Below are 20,751 nucleotides of genomic sequence, written 5' to 3' on the forward strand. Positions count from 1 at the left end.
TGTTGGGAATAAGGTCTTGGAGTATATGACATTGCTAGGTACCAAATTCCTAGTCCTTAAAAGATGAAAGGCATTAAAAATTTTGGCAGTTTTAAAAGAAAGAAATTCTCAAGAGGAGGCCTTTTCTAAATCAAACACTCAATCTGTAAGTGATAAAACATTTCACTCTATCCTGAATGGAAATAAATGGTGAAGGCCCCAAAAGGTTATTTTTGTGTGCACTTCATTACTCAGGCATAAGGGATATATGGGGCATCAGATGAAATAATCACATATGGAAGGTATCATCATCAACATCGATCAGCCTGGAGTTAACACTGTTTAAAAATAATAGTATATATATCTCATACTCAGCCATTTTGTTCTTTAAATAAGTCCTTGTGTTGGTTAAGTTGTTAGTGATCTTAGCTATCTGGATGAGGAGCTATCATGTATATAGATTTATATTTTCCTGGTCTTCACTTTTAGCTCTTTCCATGTCAGTTTAATGTGTCAATTTTTCAGTCCTCGAGAGATCATTCATTGGCAGGATTCCCACCGTGCTTAACAAATTCAAATGCTCTGTCCTACTTTCCTTCTTCTTTCTGGAACACTGAGAGCCTCAGTGACAAATCCTAAGACAAGTCAATCTAAATGGCAATGCTTGTGTCTGCTGCGGGAGTCTGCTGGCGTACCACTTAGCTTCTGAGCTCTAAGTGCTTATGTTCTAAAATATAAATGCCAAGGGGACCTTAGACATTGGCAGCTTCTAGAATTTCATGACAGAGTTTCAAGATTACTGCTTCTTGTCTAAAGCTTCAGGAAGTGTTAGGGTTTCCTTCAGCAAGTGTCAAATACATATTTGCATCATAGCAACTCATATCTATGGCAAAACAGGGAAGATTCCTCTCAATGAGATTTAATATATGTAGCTCTCCTGTTTGCAAGCCTGATTCACGGACACAGAAAGTAATGTCTAATAGTATTTCAAAGAGAAACTCTGCAAACAGTGTGAAGCCCAAGTGAAAGTGAAAGTCACTCAGTCGTGTCCGACTCTTTACCACCCCATGAACTATACAGTCCATGGAACTCTCCAGGCCAGAATACTCGAGTGGGTAGCCTTTCCCTTTTCCAGGGGATCTTCTCAACCCAGGGATTAAACGCAGGTCTCTAGCATTGCAGGCAGATTGTTTACCAGCTGAGCCACAAGAGAAGCCCACAAAGCCCCAAACAAGGTGAAACAGTTTCTCCAAATAGGCAAGCACCCAACAATGACATACTGATATAAAATGAAACTGCAAGGAAGGTCAGAGAACAGAAATAAAAACACAATGAGAAACAAGAAGGGCATTACAGAAAGTAGATGGGGAAGCCAATGACACAGAGAGACAGCTGGTGATGCGCATCTACGCTCTACACCCACGCAGGCGTCCTCAGCTCAGTGGACCCTGGGGGCCTGGGCCACTTAAGTCTGAAATAAGGGCTAAGAATTAAACTAGGGCAGTAGAACGAGGGCTTATGGCTGCCAGAGTGGCAAGAGGACTCCTGCTTTCAGCTACATCTTCCTGAGACGGACAACCTACCCTAGAGTCCTCAAGCTCCTTGGTTTGTATCTGTTTCAGAAATAATTTCCTGGAGATTATAAAACAAGCTCCAAGATACAGAGTGAATGCTCAAATGAAGAGCCATGGAAAACCTTGGGAGATTTTACTCCTTTAAAGATATCTTAGATGTGTTTCTCCATGGTCCTAAGTTCCTCTATGCTGGAGAGGACTTCCACGTAGATACATGTGTTTCAGAATAAGAAAGACGTAATTCCTTAGAGAATCTGCATTTAGCTATTCAACTAGACTAAACTTTAAAGCAATATCTTTGATATACAAATTCTGCATGATTGGTTTTGCAGTGTAGCAAAAAGCTTTTTATAACTAAACATATACTGTTATATACTTCATAGTTTATATCTGAAATACATGAACTATTTCATCTGAACAAACTGTAGACATATATCCAGTAAAAAGAAAATGGGAAAGAGAGTATTAGATATTTTGAAAGTATAAGTGTGAGACGAACCAAGGTTTTTTAGGATTTAAACCTATACTATTTGACTGTATACTTTGATATCAGACAAAACAGAAAAGACTGCATATCTGTATTTTTAATAAAGCACCATTTAGGTACATTGAGGTACTGTAATTTTAATAACTAGTTGGTGTTTCTATTGAAAAGTACACATTTGTTAATTTTGTAATTTAAATGACTCAAATAACTGTTTTAGCCTCCATAAGAATGAAATTGCAGCATGAAATTAAAAGATGCTTACTCCTTGGAAGGAAAGTTATGACCAACCTAGATAGCATATTAAAAAGCTGAGACATTACTTTGTCAACAAAGGTCCGTCTAATCAAGGCTATGGTTTTCCAGTGGTCATGTATGGATGTAAGAGTTGGACTATAAAGAAAGCTGAGCGCAGAAGAATTGATGCTTTTGAACCGTGGTGTTGGAGAATACTCTTGAGAGTCCTTTGGACTGCAAGGAGATCCAACCAGTCCATCCTAAAGGAGATTAGTCCGGGGTGTTCACTGGAAGGACTGATGTTGAAACTGAAACTCCAATACCTTGGCCACCTGATGCGAAGAGCTGACTCATTTGAAAAGACCCTGATGCTGGGAAAGATTGAGGGCAGGAGGAGAAGGGGATGACAGAGGATGAGATGGTCGGATGGCATCACTGACTCATTGGACACGGGTTTGGGTGGACTCCGGGAGTTGGCGATGGACCTGGCATGCTGCGGTTCATGGGGTCGCAGAGTTGGACACAACTGAGTGACTGAACTGAACTGAACTGGAGAATGAAATTTTCTAGTTAAAAAGGGATGGAAAGTAAAAAGTTGCTTTAAAAATTATTCTTCAAGTATATTTATATTGAAACGCATCCCTCTAACAGGAATGAAGGTTGAGAAGGCTTGGGGTCTCTCTAGTCCAGGTGCTGTCACTTCCGAGCTGCGGGTCCTTGGCCGGGTCACTTAACCAGGGCCTCAGCTGTTCATCTACCCCAATGCCTCCCGCGTGCTACTTTAATCACAGGATACTGTGAGGAGTGATGTAACCGGAAGTGTTTAAAGAGCATCATGCTGAGAGGGAAATCACCGATGCACAGAGCAGGGTGCTCATTATGAGGAGGCGTGCGTGCTCAGTCACGACTACCTCTTTGTGACCACGTAGACTGTAGCCCACCAGGGGATTTTTCAGGTGGGAATACTGGAATGGGTTGCCTTTTCCTTCTCCAAGGGATCTTCCTGACCCAGGGATTGAACTCATGTCTCCTGCATTGGCAGGCAAATGTTTTACCACCGTGCCACCTAGGAAGCCCGCCTATAATACACCAGGGCATTTCACCTTGCCAACTACAAACTGGCACTTGCCATCTACCTCTACAAGGATTAAACCATGAGCTGCTGCAGCTGCTGACCTTCAACACCCCCTGAGAGGAGCTCAGGGTGGAGAATAGGAATGAGGCCCTCTGTGCTCTGGGAAAAACTGGCACAAATAATCTGTCAAGAATTTTAGAAAGTGCTGTGCCTGCTGAAAAAGACAGATGTCTTTGCTAAAGGCAAGTGGTGTATGTCTTCAATAGGCATATCAGCAATGTTATTTTCACAGCCTAGAAAATGCAAAAAAATAGCATGCTCACAAAGTAACTGCTTACTGATAGGGGCAGGACATTTCTATTTTAGGACTCAACTGAGTTGGACTCAACTCAATTGATGCTTTTGAACTGTGGTGATGGAGAAGACTCTTGAGAGTCCCTTGGACTGCAAGATCAAACCAGACAATCCTAAAGGAAATCAGTCCTGAGTATTCATTGGAAGGACTGATGCTGAAGCTCAAATTCCAATACTTTGGCCATCTGATGCAAAGGACTGACTCGTTTGAAAAGACTCTGATGCTGGGAAAGATTGAAGGCAGGAGGAGAAGGGGACGAGAGAGGATGAGATGGTTGGATGGCATCACCTGACTTGATGGACATGAGTTTGAGCAAGCTCCTGGAGCTGGTGATGACAGGGAAGCCTGGCGTGCTGCAGTCCATGGAGTTGCAGAGTTGGACATGACTGAGCGACTGAACTGAACTGACTGAACAACTGAGTCCTGAAAATCCAGATGAGTAAAAAGGTTGGGTAGACTGCAAACAAAATTCAGTCAAAGAGCACAACACTTAGGCTGTTCGAGAAAGTGTTAGTGATGTGAGATCTTGGAGCTCAGGGTTAGAATCCTTCAGGTCTGTCTTAAGACCCATGACAACATCTGTGCTTGCCTGCAACTCTCTCCTTCAGCTCTTGGGTTGGCCAAAAAGTTTGTTTGGGTTTTTCCATAACCATTTATGAAAAATCCAAATGGACGTTTTGGCTAACTCAATATTCTCTTCAGTTACTTTGGTTCAAATCAAGGCTATGGAAGAAGTCAGCTTCCCTTTGGGAGCTCCGACGTATTTTAAATTATGGCCCCTTCATGATCCCTCTGTGGCTCCTGGCTCCCCCACCAAGTAAGGAGAACTGAGAACTCCGATTGAGGACTGCTACCGAAGCACAATGAGAACAATGGGAACGACACAGAGGCAAGGGCAGAGATGGGCAGGAACAGAAAACGGAAGGCAAAGCCCCTCTTCTCCATCATGCAGACATCAGGACAAGTCAAAGGAAGATCACCCTAAGAGTTGGCTCAAGGAGAGAAATTTCAGTTACGTGGCCCCAGGTCTTTCGTACTGTCCAAACATCTTAGTGGTTACATGGCTTATCATCATGAGGACAACTTTGGAATCCTTGTTGCTGAATACCGTTGGGTTTTGCTGAGCCATATCACATATCAAAACCAGGAAAATCCCCCAGATATATATTATATTTTGCTTCTAACACAGAGAAAAGCAAAATAATAATATATATTTTTTCCTAAGCAGGAGAGAAGGTCTCCAACGTACTTCCTGTTACTTCGTCTAGAGCCCTTAGAAATGACATATTTCTCCCAAGGAGAGATGCTATGCCAGTTCTAAGACATGGCTGGGTGTGAAGTCATGACGCACGCAGGCATGCTGAGAGGTCCAAAGCTGGGGGCTGACTCTTGGAGATGCACCTTATTAGCCTTCCCAGGGTGCTAATAAATCTCCGCTTTGCAGGGTGCTGCCTGGAGAAGCCTGCCTCCTTACCTTTCACATGGGGAAGGAAGTGGTGTCGGAATGGGGAGTTAGGGCGGGAGTCGCTGTGGGCGGAGCTGAGGCTGCTGGTGCGCAGGAAGGACCTCTGCACACCAGGAGACAGCAGCTCTGTGCAGCAAGGACCAGGGGCAGGGCAGGGTGGAGACAGAAAAGAAGAGCAGAAATTAACACAGGAGCAGGGACGCCGCCATCGTTCCAAGGGAGGGAAAAGGAAAAAAAAAAAAACAAAATAAAGAACATTAATCAGGAGTCTGAAAACAGAGGAAGGAAAAGGGGTTAAGAAGGCGCCTGCGAGGGGTTAGGCACAGTGGGGAGAGTCTGCCAACGGGTCCAGGTCAGTCCAGAGTCACTCTCCGAGGATAAATGGTTTTAGTGGGAGGGAACGGCCACCAAGACATTCTGGCAGGATGACACCCTCGACTGCTGAGTCGGGACCAGGCATGCCACTTAGACTCAACCATGGCTGTTTTTAAAAAGGCACCTAACAGAATCCTCTGACATGTATGTTTGAAAGTTCCAAGAACCTTGCAAAGAACTATTAGGCTGGCCAAAAAAGTTCATTTGGGTTTTACCGTAAGATGACAAACTCAAATGAACTTTTTGGCCAACCCAATACCAATATGTCAGGGTCAGATTCTCTTTTTTTTTTTTCTGTTGAAGTGGTAAACTTCTCCTATTAGAAGTTTAATTTTACTTTGTACTTGTCTGTGTCCCTTGGGGGCAAAGAGCTGCCTATGATGCCGAGAAATGGGCAGTGGAGGCACTGATGAGCTGGAAACTCAGTTACGGACCTTTAAGCTAAACCAGACCGAGGGGCGTGCATGACTCTCTGGCATCTAGAACTTACGGACTGGATACTTCAAGGTGCTCTGTGTTGACCATGACTGTGCTAGCAGAGCCTCCGCCTTGAAAAAATAATCTTAATAACTGGCATCACACAGGCCCATAACGCATCATGGAGGGGGAGAAGAGGTGCTTAGGACGCACAAAATGTTCTGAAGGTTCTTGGCCTCAGAACTACGACGGGAACACAGGAACACTTTCTACTGCCCCGTGAGGACATGGCCTTTTTGGGAAACCAAGTCCCTGACTGACCACTCCCTGGCTATCCAGTGGTCTCTTGGACAGTTTCCTGGCAACCCCATGTCATTCTGACAAGGTCACGGCTGTAGCCTCAGTGACCTTAGGGTATACCCACACGTAGGGATGGTGGCATAAAGGATTTCTCATTACCCAGGCAAATAAGGACTTAAATCCAAACCCAGGAATAAAATAGATATAAAAGTGAAAGTGAAGTCGCTTAGTCGTGTCTGACTCTTTGCGACCCCATGGACTGTAGCCTACCAGGCTCCTCCCTCCATGGGATTCTCCAGGCAAGAGTACTGGAGTGGGTTGCCATTTCCTTCTCCAGGGGATCTTCCCGACCCAGGGATCGAACCCGGGGGTCTCCCACATTCCAGGCAGACGCTTTAACCTCTGAGCCACCGGGGAAGCCCTAAAATGGATATAAATGGATATGACAAATAAAAGGAATTCCTTTCCTGAAAATTTTCCTTTAATGGAATTCAACAAATACTGAGTAAATGTTTAGGAGCCTAGAGAAAACTATATATTATTGAAGGACCCAAGAGTAAAAATTTAATCCTCTACAAGCACTAAATTTCTGGCTTTAAAGAGAAGATTGCAGCCTTTTTACATTTGGTTCATTCCTTTGGTTTTATTTTATAAAATAAGTTCCCATATGAATGGGCTTATGAGCCTGCACAAAAGCAAGAGCCTTAAAATGAAGTCTTTGTAGACGTGCGTCATCACCAAGTTTGTTTAAAAAGCCAAGATCTTCCTTGGTGAATGTATTTCTTCTGTGGATTTATTTATCTGTCTTCTGTGATAAGATTATTCTTTTTCTACTTCCACATAGGAGACACCCTCTAATATGAAAAAGGGCTACATTTTGCAGAGATAAAGGTCGAATGAAGATCATTACTTTTAATAGTCTCCATCATAGCTCATCTCTAGTGCTTTTATATTTTCCAAGTCTGATTCAAATTTTTAGGTTGGAAGGCACCTTAAAATTGACCAAATACAGCCCATGCTTACATATGAGACTTCCTTCTAGTGGGTTCTTAGCCAAGCACCCACAGTAATACCATGTGCCTGGAGAAACATAACAAACCCATCCATAAATGACTGACACTGGATTGTAGACAATGCTGGTAAGCCTAAAGGGCACATCACCATATTTTCTTTCGGAGATCTCCATTTTAAGTCTCAACGTGCTGAGATTATCTTCAAGTCTTAAAAAAATAAATTCCTTTACTTTTTGCTGTCTGCTGTCAAAATGTAACGATTCAGTAAATCATAATAAATATAATCATAAAATGTGTCTTTTTTTTAAGAAAAGAAATAACACAAACTGTACTTGGGATAGGAGTTTTTGATTTTTTTTTTTCTGGGAGAAGGGAAGGTAGATTCGGCAGGCAGTCAGAGTTTTAAATATACTACCAGTGGGAAAACAATCACACAGAAACACAGAGGGTTACCCGGAGTGAATCCCGGGAATAGGTGCCCTTACCGGGTCTGTGAAAATGCTGAGGAGAGCGGGATGTGGTTGGAGTGTAGCTGTGGCGGCTGTACACCGGGGAGTTGATGGAGCCCTGGCTTGTGGACCGGTGGATCATCCGGTCCCGCCCATCCGGGTACCCCTGGAAGAAAGTGTGAGACGGTGGGCGCACAAATCACAGGCAGGCTGTTGTCAGGCTCAAGTGAAGTCGAGCTGCATCCAAGTCCCCCACGAACTCTCGCATCGGCCCGCTCCTGTATACATGTTAGGGGCACATCCCTTAAGTAGGTACGCAAACGAACATTCCAGGGGTAACACCTTTTGTTCAAAACCTGTAGTCCTTGCCTTTACCAAGATTTTAAGATGTTAAAGTGATAAATAAACTCCAATGTGGACAGAGATCTGGGAAAAGAGGGAATAATTCCAACGACCATGTTTATATGATGCTTTTCAGTTTTACAAAGTGCATTCACATAGGTTGTATCATTAGACCTGCATCAGAAGGAAGGAAGAGCACGTGGTGTTCCCTCCCTTCTCCATAAATGCAGGCTGTTCCAGAAGGTTCCATGCAGCTAAGAGACCTGTGGGCAGGTGTGTAGCTCGTACAGGCGGAACCTGTTTCAGAAACAGCCTCCTGACTCTAATCTCACCCCTGGATCCAACCACCGACTCATACCATCTATGATGTTGATCTGGGGACATTCTAAGTTGATTTTCCTGGAGAGTAAGCTTGTGGTGGCCTCAAATCCAATAATTCTATCTCTAAGAGGCAAATCCTAAAAATACTTTAATGATCTTTAAGTAGAAAAATTTCCTCAGATATTTATAATGTCACCATTTATAAAGACAAAGTTTTGTATTATGTGCTCAACAAATGGGGGGTACACTTAAGCTATTGGCATATCAATTTAATGGAATACAGTAACATCACACCATGTCCAAATCTAAAGAATACTGTACGTATAAAATTAAAAAAAAATCACACACACAACCATAACATAAAACTGTATAAGAATTAGACGAGTACATGGAATGTTTTACACTTTAGGAGAGTGCTGTCCTGTGAAGTTTTTACTAGCACAATAAAAATAAAAGTTTGAAAAAATGCACAAAAATGATTTGAAATCTCAATTACCATGGATATATGAAATGCAAGAGGCAAAAAAGCTTTGGTTTGATCCTAGTTGGCTCTGACAATAAATTGAAACAACAACAAAACAAAATTCCTGCAGTAATGTGCCTCAATCTTGCAAGTGGTCAATTACAGAAATGACTGCTTCATCACTTCAGTCATAAATGCCCACAGAAATTATTCATAGCACTCAGTATAAACCATCACAATACTACAGAGATTGTACCATCTCAAATTACAGTGATTACCCCAGTCCAGTTTTATATAGACTATCCAGAAAGTTACTCGACTTTAAGACAAGACCACTGATTTTATTTATTATTATAATTATTATTCGTAGATGGGGGTAGACCTAACCCCTGAGGAGTTTGCTCACTAGATGCATAAAGAAATGCAGAATAATAAGAAGCATGCTGGAACAAACAATCCCTTTATTATTATCTCTAACAGCTTACATGAAAGAAGTGCTGGGGTGGACCTGGGTGCTGGACCATGCTCAGATTTGAGTTGGTCTGAGCTTAGGCTGCTAGTTTAAAGCTACCCTCCGAGAGAAAAATTACACAGGAACAATAGGAAGTACTTCTAAGGCTTCTGGTAATCATGTAGGTAAGTCAATGTGGATGAGGGCAAAACCAAGAATTTCTGGGACCAGGGCTACAGTGTGAAGGTGGTGTTTCATTTTCTAAATCAAAATCACCAGCTTCCTGAAGAACGTTTAATAAAATGGGTTGGGAGTAAAAATCATTTAGGAGCTGTGTCTTTGGTGTTGGATGCTACAGAAGGGAAGAGCATGTTTGGGTTGACACGGGACCCATAGCTTACTATGGAACAATCACTGACCACTCTATGTGATCCACACACTCAGGAGGTTATTCCCAAGGGAACAGACAGTCTGGTGGACTTGATAAAAGCTACTATATGGTCTGTCTAGCCTGAGAAGGGAGGTAAGGCTATTGATTTTAGACTAAGAGGGCTGGTCTTCCATGAAGATGGCTCTGCTGATAGAAACACCATGGCCACAGTTGGCCATTTCAGATAATCTAGTAGGTTGGGAATCAGATCAATTAATTATGGTTGATGAGAAAGAGCCCAACATAGGGACAGATGGCTCTACTCCCTGCAAACACTTTCCTGCTATTCAGAGGTGCAATGTACAACTGGCTTAATTTCCTTGTGTCCATTTAAAAAGAAATGTGCTTCTGCATCTTACAGTCGTATCTTACACTAAGGATTCCTACATTCACCATAATCTCACGCAGTTTTTCTGTTCATTTAATGTCCTTTTGCAAAAATGTGAGTCTAGGAAAGGTCCAAGTAATTCTGCAATTCCACCCATTTAAATTTTCAAAAATGGCACTTACTTCCGTTGATGGAGTAGGAGAGAGAGTCCTTGGAGACTGGAAGAATAAAAGAGAAAGTCACATGTTAACTCGCTTTAATTAGAGTTGCTTATCAGAATCATCTGGAAACGTTATTCAAACCACACATGCCAGCACCCTTGCCTGTCCTCCATCTTCTGACTCAGAAGATGAGAGTGGGGCTCAGACAGGTACACAGTGACAAAGCCCTTGGGGGGCTGGGGCGCATGTGTCTGCCTGATAACCACAGGTTTTGACAAATATGCTGTAATGCTTCTAGGCAATTAAGTTAGAGAAATTGGAACTATTTCCTCTCTATATTCATGGTTTACCACCATGAGTTACAGTGTCTACTGAGACAGAATTTGGTAAGCACAGTTGCTGACTAAGTTATAACCACAGTAAGTAATCACGTAATATGTTATGGTGACTGCCTCGGTGGCATCTTCCCCAGGAGGCCTTGTCGACCTCATCACCATTCACCTTCTGGCTTCCATCTTTCTAGGATTCCTCGAGGCAGCCAGCAGGCCAAGCACTCTCTCACCTCAGGGCCTTTGCACTTGCTGTGTCCTCTGCCAGCAGTGCTCTCCACTCGGACACCTGCAGGGCTCACTCCCCGTCTTCAGTGAGGCCTCTGCTCAAATGCATTACCACCCAGTACCTTCTGTGATCCTCCCACTTAAAGCAGCAACCCAGCACCCCCCAACCCCCGTGTACTTTCTCCTTACTCTGCTTCATTTTCCGTCAAAGCAATATCACCCTGTAATGTTATGTTCTGTATCTGTCTGTCTATTATATGTCTCCCACTTTCCACTGCAAGCTCCATGAGGGCAAGAAATCCATTCATTTACAACTAAGTGTTCCCAGCGACTGGAGCAGCTCCTGGCACATATTAGGTACCCAATGAATATTTCCTAAATGAATGAATGAAATGTTCACAATTAAAAATGCAAAAAAGCTTTCAAATAGAAATGAAATGCAAATGAAGTGTTCTGAAGAACACGGCCAGTGGCGGATTTCTCAGTTTCAAAATTTGCCCTTCTTTCCCAAGTGTACAAGAAGTTGCTAGCCATCTGTACTCCAGACTTCCTCGAGCCCCATGGTCTGGTCTGATCTGCTTTCTGGAGGCACAGATGGCTACACAGAACTTCAAGCTTACTTCTCCAGTGTTTCTAAAATGGCAGTATATGGATTCTATGGAAGTGCTAATGATTGAAAGGATAACGAAACAGCTTGCAAACTCTTCTAAACTGCAAGCTTCATGGGTTGGAGACGAGTTCATGAACACATCTGATTTCTGATGGGAAGGCATCCACCTAGTCCAGACTCTATGCTCAGAGAAACCAGTAGGCCATCAGTCTAGGTTATTGTTGAGTACTTATTATGTGCCAGAATCTAAATATTTCACTTAATCCTTACAGAAAACCTCTACGGTAGGTGTCCCTATTATCTTGAGTCTACAGATAACGAGATGGAAATATGCAATTTTCCCAAAGTCATATGGAGAGTAAATATCAGAGTCTGGTTCCAAACACAAAAATGTTCACTTCAAAGCTCAAACATCTGGGCCCATAACACCATAAAGCAACTCGCCTCCCTTGCTTGTAAGGCTTGAACATTAGGCAATTCTCATTCACTTCCTATAGGACCAGCTTCTATGCACTCTGTTCAGGAACCTTCCTTTGCCCCTTATCCTCTGTGAAACTCTGCCCCGCAAAGGCAACTGAACCTCCCAAGCCAATCGATCAATCAACCTGCACGTTAAAGGCTGCAGATGCAGTTACAGGAATGTGACCACTAGGTGGCACTACATGAAAACAGACACCACTTCCCACCCTAGGGATCATTTCACCCAGGAGCTATGCTCTGGAAAACAAAACCAGATTAGAAAAATTAAAAAAAATTAAAGATAGATATATATATGTAAATATATACACACCAATGTACGTATATACATAGATTCTGTCATTATCTGCTTTACAGACAAGTTAGGATTATAAAGGGTGTCTCACGGTCAAAGTCACATAACGAATGAGTGGAGTCCCTGGGTTAAGCCCAGGTAACTTGATTCCAGAAGCCCATCTCAATACCACTGTGCTGCACTGCGACCCTATGCATTCTTTTCTTGCCTATACCAATTATCTTACGATGCTGGAAGACACAGTTGTCAAAATTTAGGGGATGTGCTCTCTCTCCTCACGAGCCCCATGAATGTATTTCAGCTCGCCCCAAGGCTCCCCCCTCACCCCAGAGGACCCTTCCCCCCAAAGCCTCTGCTCACAGACTGTCCCCAGTTTCGGCTCCCTTCCCAGCAAGTCAGCTCCTCTTCCCTCCGGCTTGGTCCTGATACTCACTCCTCCTGCTCTGTTGTTGGCTATGGTTGGTCTGCTTGCCACCTCTCCACCCCTCCCACGGGGAGGGGATGGTGCAATAGGCTGCTGACTGCCTGAAGCACCTGCTACAGAAGCCTGCAAACAGTGAGCAATGAGGAGGACTCTCTGACTCATCTTGATCCCAATCAGTAGTTTTTATACAGGTGGCAAAAGAGAAAGAAGTTGTGCCAGTCACAGCCTCCGGGAATTTATTACCTCTCCCAGGCTCTGCTTCTCCTGTTTGTCATCATAGCCCGAAGAGTAGAAAGGCTCATAGGTGATGAGATCTGGACGTTCAATGTCATAAATTGCCTTGACCTTGGGAATGGCTGCTAAATCCTTGTAATCCAGGATTTCATTGTCCACTTTTGCCTGCCAAAGTTAAACAGAAAGAAAAATCATTCTGCCATCTTATGTTTGAGGAACTGTGGTTCGTGCGTCTCACGTCTTATTTAAAGAGTTAAAATCTTAAAAATAAACAAATCCCAAAATACTTTGCTCAGCATGGTCACTGTTTATAAAGCTGCCTGTTTAAGACTCACAGACATGGAGAACAGAATTGTGATTGCCTAGAGGGAGGGAGATTGGGGTGGGAAGAATTAGGAGTTTGAGACTAACAGATGCAAAATTTCTTAAGTAGAATGGATAAACAAGAGTCTTACTGTACGGTATAGGAAACTATATTCAATATCCTGTGAAATAATGGCAGAGAATATGAAAAGTAATATGTGCACATATGTATAACTAAATTATTTTACTATACAGTGGAAATAGATATAATATTGTACATCAACTATATGTTAATAAATTTAAAAAATAAAGTTTCCCGTTTATACCAGATATTCATGTTTTCAAAAAAAAGTCACCAAAAGCTTGGGAAAAAGTCTAAGTAGAATTCATCAAATAGAGAAGAATGCAAACCTTCAGGATTTCCTAAATTATGACAGAGAAGAGAAAGCTCAAACAGATGGTCAAAAAATCCTCCCAGATGGCTAAAAACAAGAACTGCATATTTAATAAACTAAATATTTAAAGACCTTTGTGGAAGAATTTAAGGACACTCAGTACTGGAATTATAAAACATATAATTAATCTCCAAAAATCTATATGCAAGTTAGGTACAATAATTTTTCAAGTCCTGTATCACATTACTGCATTTTATAGCGTTATCTACTCAGTCACTCTATACTGATGGTCACATCCATAGAAACATTCGATCGTCTGGAGGAAAATGGGATTGAGACGGCTGATCTACAAGAATGAAAATTGGATCTCGTAACAGAAATAGAAAGCATTTTGAATTATTCCCTTTCAGACTATCCAGTCCACACTTACCATCTGCTACCTTACCTGGCCTGGAAGTATCTCTTCCAGAAGCGGATACTTACATAGATAGTATGGCCCGGAGATCCAGGGATGCTGGAGCCTGGTCGAGAGTAAATGCTTTCGGAGGAAGTCCTGGTAGGCTGTAAAAGAAAGAGTGACATGTAAGAGTTCAGACTGTGGCTTCCTAATCACGACTGGCTGAAGTCCCTACACTTGCCTAAAGACTTAAGCTGACTAAAAAGAGAAAGACTTGTAACTGTTCTGAATAAGGGAAAACATAACCAAGGAAGAAAGGTCAATGAGAGCGAACTGTGCCGTCAGCCTTGAAAGTGCACTTGGGGGCTTCTTTTTTCTCCTTGTCCCCAACAACACCATCGAGCACATTTCATCTCCACGGCCACCATCCTAGCACCATGCAGTCACCACCCATGCTCGCCTGGACTCCGGCCACGGCCTCACCTCCAAATCCACTAGGCACCACAGAGATCTGTGAAGAATACAGTCTGAACGGTTACTACCCTTCTTCTGGAGTCAGCATCTGCAAAGAACGGAGTCACCGCTCCCAGGGCCTCGGGATCTCGGCCCTGCCTGCCTTTCCTGTGTCTCTCACTGCCCACCGTCACTCACGGGACAGGAACATGTCACTGCCCCAGGACTCTTATCCTTGCTGCTTCCTCGACCTGAGAAGCGTGCCCTTATCCCCCGTTCCACTTGTGCTTTTCTTCCTCCTTCAGTCTTGGCTTAAATATCACCTTCTCAAAGAAGCCTTGCCTGTTCTCTTCCTCCGGAGTCGGTGATCTTGCTGTTTCCTCTCATGGCATTAATCCTGTTTTCTCCTTCATGAATGAAATGAATAATGCCGTACTTGTTGGTTTCACCATCATGTCAATCTCGCTCATTACCTTTAGTTATGACCTCTGCCCTCAGAGGGCTTCTTTTCTTACCACTGTACGTGCCCACCGTTTTGCACAGATACAGAGTAGGCATAAATATTTGTTGGGGGAATCAGAATTTATTATTTGCAAACAACTACTCAGTTTGTGGACACTTGACTCATGTTAATTACATGATTTGAGCTTAACTACATGGAAGGTCACTGAGTTAAGGTCCGTGGTCAGCCACCAGGGAAAGTATAAAGAGGACTTTGTAACACAGACTTAGAGAACCCTGAGAGGGAGGGATGGTGACAGAAAAGGGGGGAAAATGCATGAACTGGGATTAACGGCCCCCCACCCCTGCTTGGTATGTTCTGGAAAGCTCTGCAAAGACACCAAAGGCCTGCTCTTGGAAGGCTTCTCCCTTCCATGCAGCTATTTCTTGGAGAGGATGATTTATAGATCTGTTAGGAATACTGTTTCTGCTGATAGTTCGGTATCCTGATGTGAATATAACTGAGTCCCTACAATCCCCTCTAAAAACGAGGATATTTTATCACTATGGACCTCACATCTGAAACAAGGAAAGCAAGCCTGCCTGGTCACCTTGAGGCAGGCAGTGCTTGGACCTGCTTTGACAGTAAGAATCCACTGGAGGGGTAGGATCAGTCATTCTCACCAGGGTCCCTGACATCTCTGAGACAAAAGGGTGGCAGGGGGTGGAGAAAGTGGGCAGGGCACAGTGGAGGTGAGCCAAGCTCGACCCTTCTGGCCCTCCCTCCTTGTACAAGCACTTTCCTCCTCGAGTGACAATTTTCCAATCACAGGAGTATCTCAAGATGATAGAATCCCCACATCTGAATATGTTACAAAAGAAAGGATTCACATAATAACAGCACTCCCAAAATCCAACTCCTGGATCAATTTGCCAATCAAAACATACAAAGGACACCACCAAAGTGCAGCCTTCCTATAAAAAGAGATGCAACCGCTTCAGAGAGCTGAGCCAGTAACCCTCTCTGTGGGATAACTGGGCTTCCCGGAGGCTCAGTGGTAAAGAAACTGCCTGCAATGCAAGGGACTCAGGTTCAATCCCTGGGTTGGGAAGATCCCCTGGAGAAGAAAACAGCAACCCACTCCAGTATTCTTGCCTGGAGAATTCCATGGACAGAGAAGGCAATTATTCACTACAGGCAGTCCTTCAGCTCCAAGTTGCCAGGATCGAACATTGGCCAAACTCAATACAGTAATGAAGCCTCTTAGGCAACAACATGAGGTTAGCAGTATTGAACATTTCTTCCCCACTTACTCTGTGGCAGGCCCTGTGCTGAGCACTCCCCAGGTATGCTCTCATTTAATCTTCTCAATAACCCCAGGAAGGAGATTCTGCTAACATCTGCTAATATTCTGCTAACATTTATGCCTTTTTCTAAATGACGGGAAAGTCGCACAGGTGGGCAAGGGTCAGGATTTGAAACTAGATGCTTTAAAGGCAGAGCTTGAGCTCTTAATCCCCGCGCTAAATTTTCTGCCCACATTGGAGGGCAAGTGTAGCCATTTACTTTTCATCACCATGGCTTTGGGTCAAATGAGGTGAAAGTAAAAGAAAAATATGGAGATGAACTAGCAGGAGAGAGTGCATGCTAACTGAAAATGTTTTGACTGCCACTTAGAAGCTTCTAAGAAGCCTGTAATAGTTCGCTGTTGGGCTGGGGTGGGAGAGGGTGTTCCCCAAGAGAGTCAGATGTTTGGGATTGCTGGTGTTGCTATGACAATGGCTTGTTTTCATTAACAAGCCATGAGGACGCTGTATGAATAGCCAAAGTGCTCGCTGAGCTTTGGGGTCTCTCCCACGTTCCTCGTCCTTATTTCTGCCAAAATGTGGGTCAGGTACCCTTTGTGTGTCTCCTGTAACAACGGACCTGGGGGTGGCTCTGAAGTGTTTCATTCTCTGATGTACTGTGATAGGACTGCAGCTGGGGAAGAAGGCGCATAGGGATCAGGAAAGGGCCCTGAGCGTTCCCTTCCAGAGATGGAGAAATACTCGGCTGAACCAGCCTGTCCCCAGCTCATTCTCTCTCTCTCTTCGTTCTTCACAGGACTGAGCATGCTGTGAGTGACACAGGCTTTCTCTGAAGCATTTCTCTTACTCATTTACTGTTTTAACATTGTTGGGCTAAAGGTATTAACATCCAAACATTCTTCTCCAGTTCCACTGTTTTCAGATTGGAGTCACCTCCGATTTGCATCCAGCTGCCCTGGCTTCTCTGACTGCAAAATAAAGACTTGAGAGCTTCACAGTCAGTTTTTGAAGTCGAGCCAACGTTCAACAAACCCACCGCTGCTCTGGCTCTCTTTTGAGATCACTGTGCCCAGTCTATCTTCAGACCACTTAGTGTATTTCAGAAACAGGTACAACGTGCTGGACGTTCAGAACTTCCTGTCTTTCACTGCCTTTGCCACTGTTTGTTTTAGCTTCATTCTGACCTCCTAACCTTACTGTCAATTTTACTTCCACAGAATCTTGCTTATGGGTTGAGTTACGCCCTTGCTTGCCTATTTTCTTATAGTGGTCCTAATTTGTTTTCCTGTTTAAAATGAAATAATGGGATAAAATACAGCTCTGTATAGCATAATCTAGGGGGGTTAAAAGGCTGGCTTTGGAGTCTAATACCTTGACACATATATTGGCTCTATTGGTTGTGTGACATTACACGAGTGTCTTTTCTTCCCTTTCTTTCCCTTTCTCACTCTTTCATTGTTTTCCCTTTAACTTCCTTACGCTTCAATTTATCTATGTATAGAATGGAGGAAAGGGTACATACAACACCTCTCTCCTAGCGATAAATGAAACAATACATACAAAGCTTCAAGCACCTGGCCCCGCACATGACGAAGACCCAGCATTTTCTGGCCAGCTGTCGTGAGACTGGAGTTCTTTGCCAGCATCTCAAATAATGAAGGGCAGGACTCACTCTGTTCTGCGCCTCATGACTGGACGGTCATTTTGGATGTGAGCTCCACTGACCAGACTTCCCTCGAGTTCTCACCCTTGGAGACCTTCCCATCAGAACTCAGGTAAGTTAACTGTCTCAGTGGATGGGGCAGTGGTCCCACCCAGAGCTGACAAATGTCCTTCCCTTTCTTGAGAACTCCATGGAACGAATCTGTACCCTCCCAAGATAATGACTTCTCCAGCTGGCGTCTAGGCCCTAGTTACTATCACCCTTCCATGATGGACAGCAGAGAGCTTGCTCAAGCCTGTCTGATCTGCCAGGATAACTCCTGGTCTGCTCCCTCGTGAACTATGCTCCAAGTTAAATGGTACACAGGGATGGTCCACTTATGCCACAGTTCCTAATGGCTCCCCACACTGGGGTATTTGCTTAACCAGCAGAGGTTAGCGGTCTCTCTCTTGTGAAGATAAAACAAAAAGTTACTCCTAAAAGTGGGACTATTATTTTTGAGTTTGAATCTTAAATATTTAGAATTTTACATTTCAATTCTAAACATCTAGACTTCTAAACAGGTTGCATTTTATTTTCTCTGTGTTTTAAAGTGTTAATTTAAAAAGAGCCAATTCCTAATATTACATCATATGGCAAAAGAAACCCAAATGGTTTAAGACCTGAATGCAAATGTAATTTGAGAGTAATTTAAAACAAGAAAGAAAAGAAACATGCTGAATTTTAAATGAGTGTTTTGTTTATCACTGAAGTCTGTCCCTCTTTTCTTCTTCTAGCTGTCTTTCCCCCCTAATTAATACACAACTTGCTAATTGTGTGATGGTCTTCAACATCAAAAGGCATAGAGCTATCTTCTGACATGACAGCTCATATCCACACACTCAAAATTAAGGCTCATCTTAACCTCAAAAGAAACAGCTTACTGACATGTTTTCCCTCTTTCAAATCCCACTGACAGTTTCTTCTTTATCATTAATTTAATTCTAGTGTCACCTCTTTGGGTGGTAACAAAGTTACAGATAATCCATATTTCTACAGATGATCTTTACATGAAATTATTTCATCTAAATTACTGTTTCATCCCATTCAGATAACCAAGTTCACAACAGTGATTCACTGAATTAAATCAAGAGCCCAAATGAGTCAACAGGCTTTGTCTCTGGAATTCTCTATGAGAGCTATGATAGACACAATTACCCTGTGGCCTATATTATAAGTGAAGATAATTCCAAATATTTATCCCCAAAGGTCTTCCCACTTCTGTTCTACAGAGGGGAAAAAAACCAACCCTATAGACCTGTGATGAAGTTGTTAAAGCAGATGCAATCTACTTATTCTCACTTTTTCCTTCATGCCTTACAGAAAAAACAACTTGAAAGCGCAGTTGGAAAAATTCAGTTTTTTCTTTTGATGCCATCTTTGGGGGGTGGGGAAGGTAGAGGAAAGCATGGGAAAAGCAAGGTAGATATAAGAAGGATTATAAACAGTCTGTGATCTTTCAAAGGACTTTGCCAACAAGATTAACCTTTAATCCTCATTTTGGCAACAAGTGAAAAGGATCCTTCAGTAAGAACCTTCTAGTTGTATGTGGCTTATGCAAGAAAAACTCTTTCATAAAGAAAGTGTCTAAATTTACATTTATTTCTCCAGCACACCTTCACATACCTACTTTCAGTTTCAAAAAAGCTTTTTATTTTCCCTTGAAGGAAAGAAATAAATCAATAAAGAGAGGTCTCACCAGACTAGTAGTTCATTTCAACAAGAAAGAGAAAAAAATGACATTTGATCGCTAATAGTAGATGCTTGAAAAATGCACATCTTTTTGTTTTCTGTATAAAACTTAAAAAAAAACTCTCTAACTACATTTCACTTGCTATTTCCCTTACCCCTTGACTTTGCCCACCTGCTCTATACTTCAGAAGGCACAATCACAGGATGAAATTACACTGGAGAAATTCCCCAGCCCTCATCCATCTTTAAACGTTTACCATTAAAAACACTTACCGGAGCTTTGCCTGGAAATTAACCAGAGAAATGACATTTTCGCTTATTTCCAATTGTGGGCTGCCCCACACACCTGGTCCCTTCTTAGAAGCAGAGAGCTGGAGAGCCCTCTTCCCCCAGACCTCCCCTCACCCTGCAGGAGCTGGGGAGTAACAGCTATGTTCATCTAGCCTGCATTCGTTCTAAGCCATGCTCTAAGAAGGGAGAGAACTACAGGCAACTGGATCCCAGGTCAGAGAGGTCGTATGAGCGCCTACGGGACCGCTACTCATATAAGGTAGTTGACACCTTATACGAAGTGCTGCTAAGGCTGACAGTACCTGCCTTGGGTTTTTGTCGAAGTTCACCAGACAAGGAGGTGACAACAGCTGCAGAAGAAGGAATACTTTAAGAAAGCTTAACACATATTAAGTATTCACTGCTAAGTCAAAAGAGGAAATCCTTTCAGTTTTTTTGTTTTTGCTTTTATTTTTGGTTTAGTTTCAGCTGCACCACCAGCTTGCAGGATCTTAGTTCCCTGCTGGGATCGAACCCGTGCCCTGAGTAGTGAAGGCATAGTATCTTCTCCAGAACCAGGTGTGTAACCGCCATTAGCCTTTACTATGGCCAAGAGTCCTCACTGTGCAGGATAAATCTTAACACCTATACATTCTGATAAATTGTAAAGACATACCAAAAAGAATAAAATATCTGAACAGAGAGAAAGCTGGGAATAAAGTGGTATGTCTGGTGGCAACATTAATAATACAGTAACCAATAGCATAATTTCCTTATTCTAGATATACTTACAGCCTTTAATTAGCTCCTTTGCAGAAATAGACACACAGTATTTGTTTGGTATATTATGGGTCTGCAAGTGCATACGTTATAACACAGTGAGTGTTAGTTTCAGAAGAGGAAAAAAAACTCATGCCCATTTTGGATGGCAGCCATTCATGCTTTAGCCTCCAAAGGCACAGCACAGAAGCCCC

At 42.9% G+C, this 20,751-nt stretch overlaps 1 protein-coding gene across 21 annotated transcripts in view; it reads right to left on the reverse strand.

The window, feature by feature from the left end:
• Window positions 1-20,751, reverse strand: part of ABLIM1 (actin binding LIM protein 1) — a 336,400-nt gene that overhangs the window by 24,551 nt on the left and 291,098 nt on the right. For 11 of the 21 annotated variants that reach the window (XM_012102971.4, XM_027960397.3, XM_042239061.2 and 8 more), the window contains 4 exons: window positions 13,998-14,075; window positions 12,826-12,981; window positions 10,241-10,276; window positions 7,760-7,889 (listed from right to left, as the gene is read on the reverse strand). In XM_012102971.4, the coding sequence (XP_011958361.2) occupies window positions 7,760-7,889; window positions 10,241-10,276; window positions 12,826-12,981; window positions 13,998-14,075 (400 nt within the window). Of the gene's footprint in view, window positions 1-5,178; window positions 5,296-7,759; window positions 7,890-10,240; window positions 10,277-12,825; window positions 12,982-13,997; window positions 14,076-20,751 lie in introns of all 21 variants that reach the window. The other 10 variants (XM_060404731.1, XM_042239059.2, XM_027960391.3 and 7 more) reach the window with 1 other exon arrangement.

This window comes from Ovis aries, chromosome 22 (genome assembly GCF_016772045.2).
Source record: "Ovis aries strain OAR_USU_Benz2616 breed Rambouillet chromosome 22, ARS-UI_Ramb_v3.0, whole genome shotgun sequence".
Lineage (NCBI taxonomy): Eukaryota > Metazoa > Chordata > Mammalia > Artiodactyla > Bovidae > Ovis > Ovis aries.